This window comes from Hylobates moloch, unplaced genomic scaffold, assembly GCF_009828535.3.
Source record: "Hylobates moloch isolate HMO894 unplaced genomic scaffold, HMol_V3 SCAFFOLD_7, whole genome shotgun sequence".
Taxonomy (NCBI): domain Eukaryota; kingdom Metazoa; phylum Chordata; class Mammalia; order Primates; family Hylobatidae; genus Hylobates; species Hylobates moloch.
In genome coordinates this window covers 115,776,729-115,790,715 of record NW_026652282.1, presented here as the reverse complement: position 1 = coordinate 115,790,715, position 13,987 = coordinate 115,776,729, and the positions used below count along the sequence as shown (strand labels likewise).

The 13,987-nt window shown below is 39.0% G+C and overlaps 2 protein-coding genes and 1 pseudogene across 5 annotated transcripts in view; 2 read left to right on the top strand and 1 right to left on the bottom strand.

The window, feature by feature from the left end:
- The window catches only part of PABIR3 (PABIR family member 3), a 417,014-nt gene that overhangs the window by 16,814 nt on the left and 386,213 nt on the right, over nucleotides 1-13,987 (bottom strand). The gene's annotated exons all lie outside the window — the stretch shown is intronic.
- CT55 (cancer/testis antigen 55) overlaps nucleotides 1-13,987 on the top strand; it is a 25,093-nt gene that overhangs the window by 7,396 nt on the left and 3,710 nt on the right. The window contains exons 2-4 of the mRNA XM_032757951.2: nucleotides 5-170; nucleotides 1,458-1,654; nucleotides 10,691-10,835. Coding sequence (XP_032613842.1) covers nucleotides 5-170; nucleotides 1,458-1,654; nucleotides 10,691-10,835 — 508 coding nt within the window. The remainder of the gene's footprint in view (nucleotides 1-4; nucleotides 171-1,457; nucleotides 1,655-10,690; nucleotides 10,836-13,987) is intronic.
- On the top strand, nucleotides 11,154-11,249 carry LOC116812417 (small nucleolar RNA U3; annotated as a pseudogene).

Genomic DNA, 13,987 nt, shown 5'->3' with positions numbered 1-13,987 from the left:
GCAGCAGAGCCCACAGGAGCAGCGCCCACAGCAATGGGGCCCACAGCAGCAGGAGCCACAGGAGCAGGACCCACAGCAGTGGGGCCCACAGCAGCAGGACCCACAGCAGCAGGACCCACGGCAGCAGGACCCACAGGAGCAGGACCCACAGGAGCAGGGGCTCCCAGAAGGTATTCCTCTGTGTGTTCCCTTGGCTCCCACCCCAGAAGCCTCCTAATAGAGGCTCTCCTCACCCCCGGTATGAGGATCTGGTGGCTCTGGCGGGTACAGCACGTGACGGCGGCTCCATCTTCTGTGCGTGCATGGGTAGGCGTCCTGCGTCCCCAACAAGTCCCTGAGAACCAACTCCCAAACTCTCCTGTCCATCTAAAGCGGGACGGTGTTGACAGAGACCACCTTGGGGGCTGTACCGCCTGTGGTTTTCCCCAACATGGATGTGCAGCACATGCCTATTTATATTTCCAGTAGGCAAGAAACTCCCTAATTGCGAGTGAATTTAGGCTTGTATCCCAAGCAGAAATTTAATTTGAAGCCAAGTGGATGCCTCATACATATCTGGTCCTATAGGAGAGCAGAGAACCCGTTGTGCGGGCCAACTGCTGAGGTCAGATCCATAAATATTGCTGGTCAGCTAGGCTTGTGTAGAATAAAAGAGAGAGAGAGAGAGAGAAGGAAAAGGAGAAGGAGACCTTTTGGATGCCGTTTGGGGCTGGCAATCAATCTCCAGATATCTTTTAGTGCTTTCTCTGCTGAGATGGTTAAGTATCTATACAAGGTGCTAGTCATTATGTTGGTGATAATGATGGAGGGATATAGTAGGAGCAGAAGCTTAAAGACTCTCATATGTAGATATGGTGGAAACAGGTAACATTTACACTCTCTTGCGCAAGACACTCCACAGCTCTCGACAGTTGATGTGCATGTGTCAGTTAATACAAGGCGGGCGCGGTGGCTCATGCCTCTAACCCTAGCTCTTTGGGAGTTCCAGGCGGGTGGATCACTTGAGTCCAGGAGTCTGAGACCAACCTGAGATAACATAGCGAAACTCCGTCTCTACTAAAAACACAAAAATTAGCCAGGTATGGCGGCACGCACCCGTCATCCCAGCTACTCGGGAGGCTGAGACATGAGAACCACTTGAACCTGGGAGGCAGAGGTTGCTGAGAGCCGAGATTGCGCCACTGCACTCCAGCCTCAGCGACAGAGCCAGACTCTGCTCAAAAAATTAAAAATTACTTGAAAATTAAAAAATTAAATTTTTTTTTAAAAATTAAAAATTAAAAAAAGAAAACTGCAACAACCCTATTAGGTGAAAATTTGATTGTTGTGGATTGACAGAAGAAAACAAAGTCAGAGACGTTAAAAAACTTCTCTGCCCAGGTTTATGCAGATGGTGAGTATAAGATATATTTGTAGTAGATGTTTGCATTTGAGGCTAATAATGTGACTTTTGTTTCTTTATCTTGTAGGTGACACCCAGTTGACAACTGTGCAGGGAGTTGTCACAAGTTTCTGTGGTGATTATGGCGTGATTGATGAGTCGATCTACTTCAGTAGTGATGTTGTGACTGGCAACGTGCCTCTAAAAGTTGGACAAAAAGTTAATGTGGTTGTGGAAGAAGATAAAATACTTTATGGATTGAGAGCAATCAAGGTGAGATGTGCATGAGTTTGGGAATTGTGTCTTATCCCAATGGGTTTTCTTTCTCCATCTTTCTGTTCTTGTATTAACCCAACATCTCTACTGTGATCCGTAGAGTGGATGTAGACTGCAATTTGAAGCCCCACCCCTCTGAATCTGTAGGTTCTTCTGTTCTAATATTTGTAGTGATTTCTGCTTTAAAACATAAAAATTACTTATCTATTCTTCTAATCTTTAAACAACATGGGTAACAATAATAATTATTGGACTCTATACAATCCTTCAACTTCCCTTATCAGGTAAAAAACCATTTTCTGTAGTATGCATTCATAGCAGTGGAATTGCTATGTGAAACCATGTGCCTTGTAAACATTTTAAAAAGAGCTTCATGGAGATATAGTTCACAAACCACAGAACTCTCTTAAGGGTACAATTCAATAACATTTGGCAGATTTATGGAGTCCTGAGAATATCACCTGAGTCCAGATATTTACCCATTCAGTGGCTATTATGAAATTATTCTTTAGCTCTACTGTACTAATTGATTCTCTCAGCAATAGGCGGTAAGACTGCCCATCTGCCCATATAGGCAAGGATAACAATATTATCAATCTGAAATCTTTGCAAATATGAGAAAGGAAAAGCAGTCTCATCATTCATTTGGAATTATTAAGGGTCTTAATGAGATTACATTAAGTTTCCTTTCTTAGACCTACTGATACAATAGGGATATTTACGGCTATCTCTATGGTAGGAAAATTAGATTTGTAGTAGGAAAGTTTGTATATGAAGCCCTTGTAGTATTTCGTCTGATACCATCCTTTTCCTTTGCTTTATGTCTCATTCTTTTACAGCATTATTGAGATATAAGTCACGTGACCATACAATTCGCCCACTTAGAGGGAACAATCTAGTGGTTTTTAATTTGTTCACAGAGTTATGCAATCATCACCACAATCAATTTTAGAACATTTTCGTCACTCAAAAGGAAACTCTTCGTGCTCCCCCAACTGTCCCCTCCCCAACAACATCCAGCTCCAGGAAATCACTTATCCACTTTCTGTTTGTATATATTCTGGACAGTTAAAAAAGGTTCCTTCTATACAACTGTAATTATATGTTCTTTCACCAACATCTTCTCATTCCTCCGTCCACCCTAACAACACAAGCATCTGGTAACCACCATTCTACTCTACACTGCTATGAGATCAACTTTTTTATCTTCTGCATGTGAATGTGACTGTGCAGTATTTGTCTTTGTGTGACTGGCTTATCTCACTTACGTATCATTCTCCAGGTTCATTCATGTTATTTCAAATGGCAATATTCTGTTCTGTTTTATGGCTGAATAGCATTCCATTGTGTATTGATACCACATTTCCTTTATCCACTCATCTGCAGATGGACACTTAGATTGCTTTCGTTTCTTGGCTATTGTGAATAGGGCTGCAACAAACATGGAAGTGCTGACATCTCTTTGACGCACTGATGACACTCTCTTTGGATACATGCTCAGTAGTGGGATTCATGGATAGTGTGATAGTTCCATTGTTAAAATATTGGGGAACATCCATACTGTTTTCCATGGTGGCTGTAACAATTTACATCCCACCAACCGTGCATAAAGGTTCCAATTTCTCCACATCCTTGCCACCACTTGTTATATCTTGTCTTTTTAATGTTAGCCATTCTAACATGCGTGACTCGGTATCTCTGTGGTTCTGATATGCATTACCCTGATGATTAGAGAAGGTGAGTGTTTTTTCATATGCCTGTTGGCCATTTGTATGTCTCCTTTTGAGAAATGTCTATTCAGATCTTTTGCTCATTTTTAATAGGATTATTTGTTTTGTTGCTATTGAGTTGTTGGAGTTACATTTTGGAAACTGACCCCTTACTAGATACATAGATTGTCAATGTTTTCTCCTATCGCATAGATTGTCTCTCCACTCTTTGATTGTTTCCTCTGTGGTGCAGAAGGCTTTTAGTTCAATGTAATCCCATTTGTATGTTTTTCCTTTTGTTGCCTTTGCTTTTGAGGTCCTATTTTTAAAATATCATTGCCCAGAACAATGTCATGGAGCTTTCCCCCTATGTCTCCTTCTAGTAGTTTCATAGCTTCGGGTCTTCATTTTAAAGCTTTAAATCATTTTGAGTTGATTTATATACATGCTGAGAGATAGGGATGGAAATTCATTTTTCTCAGATGAATATCCAGTTGTTTTCAACATCATTTATTGAAGAGACTGTACTTTCTCAACATTGTGTGTTCTCAGGCTTTTTGTCGAAAATTAGTTGACTGTAAATGCACAGATTTAATTCCGGGCTCTGTATTCTGCTCCATTGGTTGATGTGTCCGTTTTTATACTGGTACTATGCTGTTATGCTTACTATAGCTTTGTCATATGTTTTGACATCAAGTAGTGTGATGCCTCCAGCTTTGTTCCTTGTATTCCAGACTGCTTCGGCTATCTGGAATCTTTCATGGTTCCATACAAATTTTAGGAGTGTTTCTTCTATTTCCAAGAAGAATGTCATTGGTATTTTCATAGCAGTTGCATTGAATCTATAGATTGCTTTAGGTTACAGACATTTTAACAATATTTATTCTTCCTGTTCATGAACACATGATATATTTCCATTAATTCCTGCCTCCTTCAATTTCCTTCATCAATGGTTTATAGTTTTCAGTGTTGCAATCCTTCACCTCCTTGGTTAAATTTATTCCTATTTTAATTTTTTGAAGGTGTTGTAAATGGGATTGTTTCTTGATATCTTTTTCAGATAGTTCCCTATTGGTGTATAGAGATACTACTGATTTTTGTATGTTGGTTGTGCCTCATGCCACTTTCCTGAATTTGTTTATTAGACCTAGTAGCTTTTTGGTGGTGTCTTCAGGGTTATTTATATGTAAGAGCTTCCCGTCTGCAAACAGGGCCAATCTAAATTCTTCCTTTTGAATTTAGATGCCTTTTGTTTCTTCTTGCCTAATTTCTCTGGCTAGCGCTTCCAGAACTATGTGCGATAGAAAGGGCAAAAGTGGGCGTTTCTGTCCTGTTCCGGGTCTTAGAGGAAAAGCCTGCAACATTTCCCCCATTCAGTGTGATGTTACCTGTGGGTTTATCATATATGACCTTTATTGTGTTGAGGTGCACTCCTCTTATACCTAATTTGTGGAGTTTTTAGTCACGAAGGGGTGCGGAATTCGATCAAATGCTTTTCCTGCTTAAATTGGAATGATCCTATGGCTTTTTTTCCTTCATTCTTTTCATGTGATATAACACATTTATTGATTCATGTATGTTGAAACTTCCTTGCATCCCAGGGATGAATCCCTCTAGAACATGGTGAATGATTTTTTTAATGTGCTGTGGAATTTGCAATATTAATACTTTGTTAAAGATCTTGCAACTGTGTTGATCAGGAATTTTGGCATGTAGTTTTTTTTCGGTTTTCTCTTCTTTCTGTTTCATCTGGGTTTTCTACCAGGGTAATGCATTGTGACAGAATGAGTTTGGAAGTGTTCTTCTCTTGTCCGTGTTTTTTTTTTTGGAATAGGTTTAAAAGTATAGCTATTAATTATTCTTCTTTATATGTAAATTTGGTAGTATTAGGAAGGGAAGTCATTCTGTCTTAGACTCTTCACTGATGGGGTATTTTTTATTACTGAATCACTTTCCTTACTCATTAATGGTCTGTTCAGATTTGCCGTTTCTTCACCATTACATCTCCGTAGGTTGTATGTGTCCAGGAATGTATCCATTTCTTCTAGCTTGTCCTATTTATAGGCAGATGATTGTTCATTATCTTCCTTATGATATGTTTTGTTTTGGTAATGCCATTTGTGCTGTCTCCTTTTTCATCTTTGATTTTAGATATTTGAATCTTCTCTCTTTTTTCCTTAGTCTAGCTAAAGTTTTGTTGATTTGCTTTACCTCTTCAAGAAACCAAGTCATTGTTTCATTGATATTTGTATTGTTCTTCTCATTTCTATTTCATTTATTTCTGCTCTGACCTTTATGATTTCTGTCCTAATTTTGCATTGCATCTTTTTCTTGTTTTTCTAGTTCCCCAAGGTGCAGTGTGAGGTTGTTTATTTAAGATGTCTCTTTTCTTTTGAGGTAGGTTTTATTGATGTAAACTTCACTTTTAGAATTGCTTTTGCTGTATTTCATGGGTTTTCGTATGTTGTGCCTTCATTTTGCTTCAACTCAAGAAATGTTTACACTTTGCTTCTAATTTCTTCATTGACCCATTTGTTATTTAGGAGCATGTTGTTTAATTTCTATCCACTTCTAACGTTTCCAAAGTTCCTACTTTTATTGATTTCTAATACTTTACCATTGTGGTTAGAGAACTGATTTCATGTTATTTCAAACTCCTTTAATTTGCTAGTACCTGTTTTATGGCCTGCCCCATAATCTATCCTCAAGAATGTTCCACATGCAGTTGGAAAGAATACGTGTTTTGGAGTATTTGGATGGAATGTTCTGTAAATGACTGTCAGGTCCATTTGGTCTGGAGTGCAGATAAATCCCACTTTTTGTGGGAGCAATGTTCTGTTGGGACCATCTGTTAATTGCTGCAAGTTGGGTTTTGAAGTCCCCTACTATTACTGCATTGCACTCTATCTCACCATTTATACCTTAATATCTGCTTCATATATTTAGGTGCTGCTATGTTGGGTTCATATTTTTGGAAATCATTATATCCTCTTGATGAATTGACCCCTTCATAATTATATAATGATCTTGGTCTCTTTTTACAGTTTGTGATTTAAACCCTATTTTATTTGAAATCAGTTTAGCAGCTCCTGCTCTCTTTTGGTTTCCCTTTACATGGAAGAATATCTTTTTTCATGCATTCACTTTCAGTTTACGAATGTCCTTTAAGGAGAAGTGGGTCTCTCATAGGTTTGATTGTTTTTGTTGTTGCTTTTTAAATGTATTCAGCTACTCTGTGCATTTTAATTGGGGGATGTCATCCATTCCTATCAAGGTAATTATTGATAGGTAAGGATTTATTGTTGTCATTTAGATAATTTTTTTCTACCTATTTTGTAGGTAATTTCTTCCTTTCTTTCTCTTTTACTGCTTTCCTTGATGGATAAGAGATTTTTCTCTATTAGTATGTTTTTTTTTTTAATTGTTTTAGTGTGTCTATTACAGGATTTTTTTCTTTGTGGATAGCATGAGGCTTACAGAAACATAATCACAGCAGTTTATTTTACTGATAACATAACTTTGATCACAAAATACAAGCACTCTACCATTTAACTCCACCCCCGGATTTTGAATTTTCTATTTCACACTTTATAATTTTTTATATTTTATATCCCTTAACAAATTATTGTACTTATTTTATTTTTACTAGTTCAGTTCTTTAACCTTTACATGAAAGATATAAGTGATCTGGAAACCACCATTACCTTATTAGAGTATTCTGAATTTGTGTAGTTACATTTACTGGTGAGTTTTATACCTTCAGATGTTTTTGCATTACTCATTAGCGTCCCTTACGTCAGTTGGAAGAACTCTCCCTAGCATTTCTTATAAGACAGTTGTGGTGGTGAGGAAGTTTCTCAGCTGTGATTTCTCTGTAAAAGTCTTTATCTCCCCTTCACTTCTGGGTACATTATTCTTGGTTACAGATTTTTTTCCTTGTGTTCCTGAAGTATATTATACTACTCTCTCCTGGCCTATTATGCTTCTGCTGAGAAGTCTTCTGGTAGGCATATTGGAACTGCCTTATATGTGATTTGCTTATTTCCTCTTACTGCTCTCAGGATTCTTTATTTTTCATCTTTGCCAGTTTGATTTTAATATGTCGTGGGGTAATCTTATTTGGATTGTATCTGAATGCAGAACTTTGGTCTTCCAGTACCTAGACGTTTGTAACTTTCTCTGGGTTTGGATGGCTCTCCATTATTATTTTTTAAATAATCTTTCTACCTCTTTTTCACTCCTCCTTCTTGAGTGTGAATGACACATACTATTGCTCTTCTGATATTGTCCCAGAAATCTAGTAAGTTTTTTTTTCATTCCGTGTCCTTCCTTTTAATTTTGTCTCCTCTGACTGTATATTTTCAATGAACCTGTCCCCAGGTTTACAGATACTTTCTTTTGCTCGATCAATTCTTCTTTGGATGTTCTCTATTGTGTACTTCCTTCACTGTATTTTTCAACTTCTGGATTTGCTTGGTTTTTACAAATTCTTTCAATCTTTCTTTCAAATTACTCTGATAAATCCTGAATCATTTCTCTGTAATTGTTTTCAAGGTTCACAGCGCATGTGGAAAATAGATAATTTTGAATTATTTGTTAAACAACTGATATATTCCTGTCTCTCTAGGGTCAATTACTGGCACCTTGTTTTGTCAGTTTGGTGGCGTCATGTTTTCCTTATTGTGTTTGATCTTTGCGTCATGTGTTTATATCTGCGTATTGAAGAAGTAGGTATTCATTTCAGTCTTTGCAGTCTAGCTTTTAGGGGACATCCTTTAGCAGTAAGCCTGTCCAGAAACTCTGTATAGGTCTTTTTTGGTCCTTATGCTTGTCAACACTACAGCTATTGAAGCACTAGGGGGATGCCTATTCACAGGGACACAACGGCAGATGCTAGAATGGCTGGGATTCCCTTAGCTATTGAGGCTGGTCCCTTGTGAGACTGGAATCTAAGCCTCTATTCACTGAGAACTCCCTGTTGCTGTAGATTATTCTGAGCATAAGGCCACTGGAATCACTAGGCAGAGATGTGGGCCAGATACTGAGTTTGTTTTGCTGTGGCTGAGGCTTCCTGTCTGGTGCCAGGGTGGGTCTAGAGACTCTGTCCACAAGTACCATCTGAGAGTAAAGGGCCATGGGCATCTGTCAAGTGGTGGCCTGATATTGGGTTCCCAGGCAATGTCCTATGCTTGCTACTGTCTCTCTCCTCTGGGTGAATGGTATCTCTATTTATGCGGTGCTGTTGAAGGTTGGGGAAGGGGTGATAAGAGTAATGTAAGACTGTCCTTAGTACTCTCTTCAGTGCATCTTTTCTTATTTTCATGCTATAACGAGGTACCATGGTCTCTCGCCTGGTTTCCTTATGTCAAGTGACGGTATTTTCATACAAGGATAGCTTTTCACATTGATGTTTCTGCAGGAGGACAATCACTGGAGAGCCCCATTTCTCCATCTTGCTCCCCTCCTCCTCCATCTGTTTAATTTTTACATACTATAAATATGTCAGTCTTGTCTATGTGGCTTCTGGGTTCAGGAATTATCCTTAGGCTAATTCTAAGACATAATTTACACGAGTATTCACTTAGCTTTTCTTCCGAAAGTCATTCATTTATTTATATCTAAACATACAGCCAGCCTGGGTTTGCTTTTCACGTGCGGGACTGAGAGAAGGATCCGCATCTTGTTTCACTACTGGCTACTCAGTTGTCCCTCAACATTAATTGTATAATCCACATTGCCCCTTTTTATTGAAATGCCACTTGTGTCATACAACACATTGTCACAAACATTTGAATCTATTTGTACCTGCTGTTGTGTTGGTCGTATTTGCAAGGCATAAGAAACAGAGTTGGGAGCCATGAGACATGGGAAACGTTTTAGTCTGCAGTATGTCTGTGAGTTGGCATGGAGTCAAGGATCAGAGAGGTCCAAGGGTGCTGTGGATCATCCACTGGGATACTGACGGAAGTGGTGGTAGATACGTGGATGGGAGGCTAATGCCTCATTCCTTCATGACAGTAAGTGAGGGGAAAATAAACATCAGATTGGTATTGACAGCTGGAAAGACACCAGTTAAGAAATGGGAATAGCAGCAAGCTAGGCTATTTTTAAAACCATGAAAAATTATTTACAACTCAGTGGCTCAAGTTTCCATCAGAAGTCTCTGATCTGCAAATTCCAACCCTAGGAGTTTATCCTATAGTTAAGTCAGGCAAGTAGTCCAAATCCTATGACACAAGTGAAATGTCTAATTATGTGAAATTGGGTTAGTAAAGTACGGCACATCCATTAATTGGGGTTCCCTATGACTCCTTCTGTCCTCTCTTGTTATTTAAAAACTTTTGTGTTCATTTAATGTGATACTTTAATACTGAATGCCATGCTAATTTGCTTTTAAAACAGGCATTTACACATGTATATATATTTGTGCACAGACAAAAACATCAAGATGAGTGTTACTGCCAAAAATGTAGTCCCTGGTGGTCTCTTGGTAATGAAATATGGATTATGGGGTAACTGCTTTTTGCTGTCTGCTCATCTGTTTTCTTTCCTACTTTTAGTATAACAAGCCTACACTATTTTTGTAAGTTTTAAGGATTATAAAATAAGGACCATTACACTTCCAATAAGGAAAAAGGTTTGTATGCCTCTCCCTTGTAGATAAAGTAAAGCCCTAGTTTGACTTGGTTTTTCGAACCTCCCCCAGTTGAGGTTATTGCTCCAACTTTATCTCGTGCTTCTCTCTCCTAGGCCTGGATCTCGGATGTTAGGGTTTTGCTCCCTAGGCTCCTAAATTCTGTTGTATTTCCTCTCTGTCTCCCTGCTCCTCTACCCCTGTTTACAAGGTTACACCTCTATCTTCTTTCACAACCCAGCACTAGTCTGACTTCCCCCAAGCAGTGCTCCTATTTTCTCTCTGTCTGAAATGTTCTCCATCTAGATAATTCACAGAAACCGTCTTTGAACTAGTTTTATATCTTTTATCACAATCTGCTTATGACTACATATCTTTCCACTTTACCGTCATTTCACTGTGAATTTCTGCAGGCGAAGGAAGGTATTTTTTTAATCTTAGAATCTAATGGTACAAGGACATTAAATTTGGGTATGCAATTAATGTTTTGGGATATATTTCACAATTCTTGAAGCACGCACGTGACTTTTACCATCATCTCAAGTCAATGGTCCATTTACCGAGTGAACTACATTCTCCAGTGTTTAGGATGATTGTTGAAAATATTTTCGAATACAAGTGTTTTAATCATGTAAGTTCCATGTTTAAATTTATATTGTTTTTGAAGTAACTCTTTCCTAAATCTTACAGGTGGATGTTGTGCCCCACCATCTTTATGGTGCTGGACCCTCATACTCAGTAACCAGAGTTTTAATTGGATCTGTTACTTCTATATGTGAAGACACTATTTATATTAGTAACAGCATTTATTTCTCCATAGACATTGTTTCTGAAGGTAAGATTTACATTTTGAGATATATGATGTAATTCTTAATTTTTTGAGAGGATTTTAATCCTAGAACAACTCTTACAGTGTATGTGGCTTCAGTCAATGGCTCTTCAATGTTAGAGGTAGACCTTTCCAGTTGAAAATATGTACAATATAGGGGCAAATAGGCAGTATTATAAAATATCTGCTGTCGTCTATTGTGTGTTCATTTGTTCAATGCCCTCAGTAATGCCTGGATATATTTTTCATTCACATAAGAATTTAATTTCTAATCAAGAAAACAATCCTACAAGTACACAGAGACACTATTTTTAATACCCTTCAAAGACTATACTTGCAGGGATCATTTCTGTAGTTGGTTACTAGAGAAGTTTCTTGTCTGTAGTTGGTTATTAGAGATCTGTACCTAATTTTAAAAGATCTGTACCTAATTTTAAAATAATACACTTCAAATGCTTCACATGTAGGATTGGAGATAGCGCCTTTTGGCTCTGTGTGTGTGTGTGTGTGTGTGTGTGTGTGTGTGTGTGTGTTGTTGAATTCTCTTTGTAATCAGCAGATGTGATCTAATATTTAGCTTATCCCCAAAGATACACTTTTTGTGTTATTTTTGTCTATTGCAGCTGCCATATAGCTTGGGTAAAAAAGGGGAGATTAGCTCCGCTTCCCCAGGCAACTTGCTAGTTTGTTTTCTTGGGTGCAAAAGCAGGACTCTGACCTGAATTTTGTTTTAAGATGTTGACTCTGTCTGCTTTGTCGAGAAGAGACTATCAGGGGAAGGGTGGAGTCAGGAAATCAGTCAGGAAAACGTTGTAATATTCCTGGTGAGAGATGATGGAGATGTGAGTGAAAGTGGAGAAGTGGAGGACCTGAGGATTGAGTTGACTCTGGATATATTTTGAAGTTAGAGAAGAACCCAGGAGGTAACGGATTAGATCTTTGATGTGGAGGAAAGATGAGTCCAAGGTACCTCCAAAGTTTTTGGTTTGAGCAGTGGTGAGGGTGGAGTTGCCAGTTTGTGATGTAGACGACTGAGGCAAACAAAAGTTGGTGAATACGGAGAATACCAACAACTCAGCTTTACGCACATTAGATTGGTGTAAGCATATGGATAATTGACCCTGAGGTTGGTTAGAGCTGGAGGCATATACATTTTGGAGTTATTGGCCCATAGATATTCAGTAAACCCACACAAAAGAAATGTATGTAAATTAACAGAGACAGAGACAGAGAGAGAAAGAGAGAAGAAGTCTTACACTGTGTCTTGTATCATTATACAATGCTGGGTCCTAAGGTGAAGAAATGTTTCACTTTGTTGATATTGCTAGTTTTCTGGAGTCATTGTGGCAATTTACTGTCTCAGTTGCAGTTGGGATTTCCATTTGCTCCACATTCTTTCATGTACCTTTGTTATCCTGTGACTCACTTTTAACTTACTGTAAACTTCTGTTTGAAACTCAGTGGTCTTAACTGTAACCTGTAAGGCACATACTTAAGAGTTCATCAGGCCTGGCGCGGTGGCTCACGCCTGTAATCCCAGCACTTTGGGAGGCCAAGGCGCGTGGATCACGAGGTCAGGAGATCGAGACCACGGTGAAACCCCATCTCTACTAAAAATAGAAAAAATTAGCCGGGCACGGTGGTGGGCGCCTGTAGTCCCAGCTACTCCGGAGGCTAAGGCAGGAGAATGGCATGAACCCGGGAGGCGGAGCTTGCAGTGAGCCGAGATCACACCACTGCACTCCAGCCTGGGCGACAGAGCGAGACTCCGTCTCAAAAAAAAAAAGAGTTCATCAGCGGAACACAACACCAGGGGAAATTGATTCACTCGGAAAGTAACTACATTTCCTAGTGGTACTGCTACCACTACTACCAATCAACAGTTATTTGGTGGTTACTATGCACCAGCGATGATTCTGTGTGTATCACACATATCAATTAATTCTCACAGCAGCTGTGTATCATGAAGGCTACTTATCGTGCTTCTCATTTTATAGATGAAGAAAACGAGGCACAGAGAAGTTAAGCCCCTTGGCTAAGGTTGCAAACTGAGTGAGTGGCAGTGTCAAGACTCGAACGCACATGGCCAGGTTCAAACTTGTGCTCTTAACTACACATTTGGTTGCCTCTCACTAAGGAGTTGTGAACATAAACAGTTGTTTAGTAAATCCTGTGCTGCTCCCTCAGATGGGCTGTGATGCACGGTTCACACTTTGCTCCATTTAAATTTGTTAAATCAGTAGAGGAGAATCAATGCCTAAGGATTATAAACTTCTTTTTGAACTTAGAGATTTACAGTGTGTCTGTTTAAACATGCACAAAATGGACTTTAGATTTAGCAGAACTCACTATAAAGTAGTATGCTATCAAATAACATGTGAAATTAAACCTGACCTAGTTAAGAGATCATGACACTCACATTTCTCCATGGCTGTTTTAGATTTTGTGCCTTATAAGGGTGACTGGTTAAAAGTTGAATATTCCACTGAACCAGGCTTCTCAAACTTCAAGGCAAGCTCTGTGAAGCCCACCCGTTGTATTCATGCGGAAGAGGTAATTTCTTTCCTGTTGCTCCCATCATCGGTTTCTGTGAACCCTTCCTTTTGTGATAATTTTCGTGCCCAGGTTTCTGTTGGGTGCAATGGGAATTCCAGAAAATATGAAGAAATACATTCTTTGCCAACAAAAGAGCCACTTTTCTTATTGAAAAGGCAGGACTTCCCAAAGGAAATAATTAGAAAATTATGTGGAACAACCACATGATTAAGTTCTAAATTGTGCATTTTACTCGATACTCAAATGTTATTAGAATCTTCCAAGGACAGGAGGAAGAAAAACGATCTTTGTGTCAGAGAACTGTAGGGAAAGAATGAACGGAGTGTGTTGTGGGACTTGAGCTTACCAGTAAATGCTAAGAATTATTTGGTTATTAAAGCCTGAATATGCGCAGGCAATCCAAGGCAACAGAGGGTAATGGACATATTTTGGTAACATTTAGAGCAGGATTTCTCATCAGAGACCCAGGCCTCATTCCCAGAGAGTCTGATTTAATTGTTCTGAGGTGGAGCGTGGACATGGATATTCTTACAAAGCACCCCTGGTGTTAGCAATGGGCCAACCAGGTTGGAAATCAGTGATTTGCATCGAAGTGACCTGCA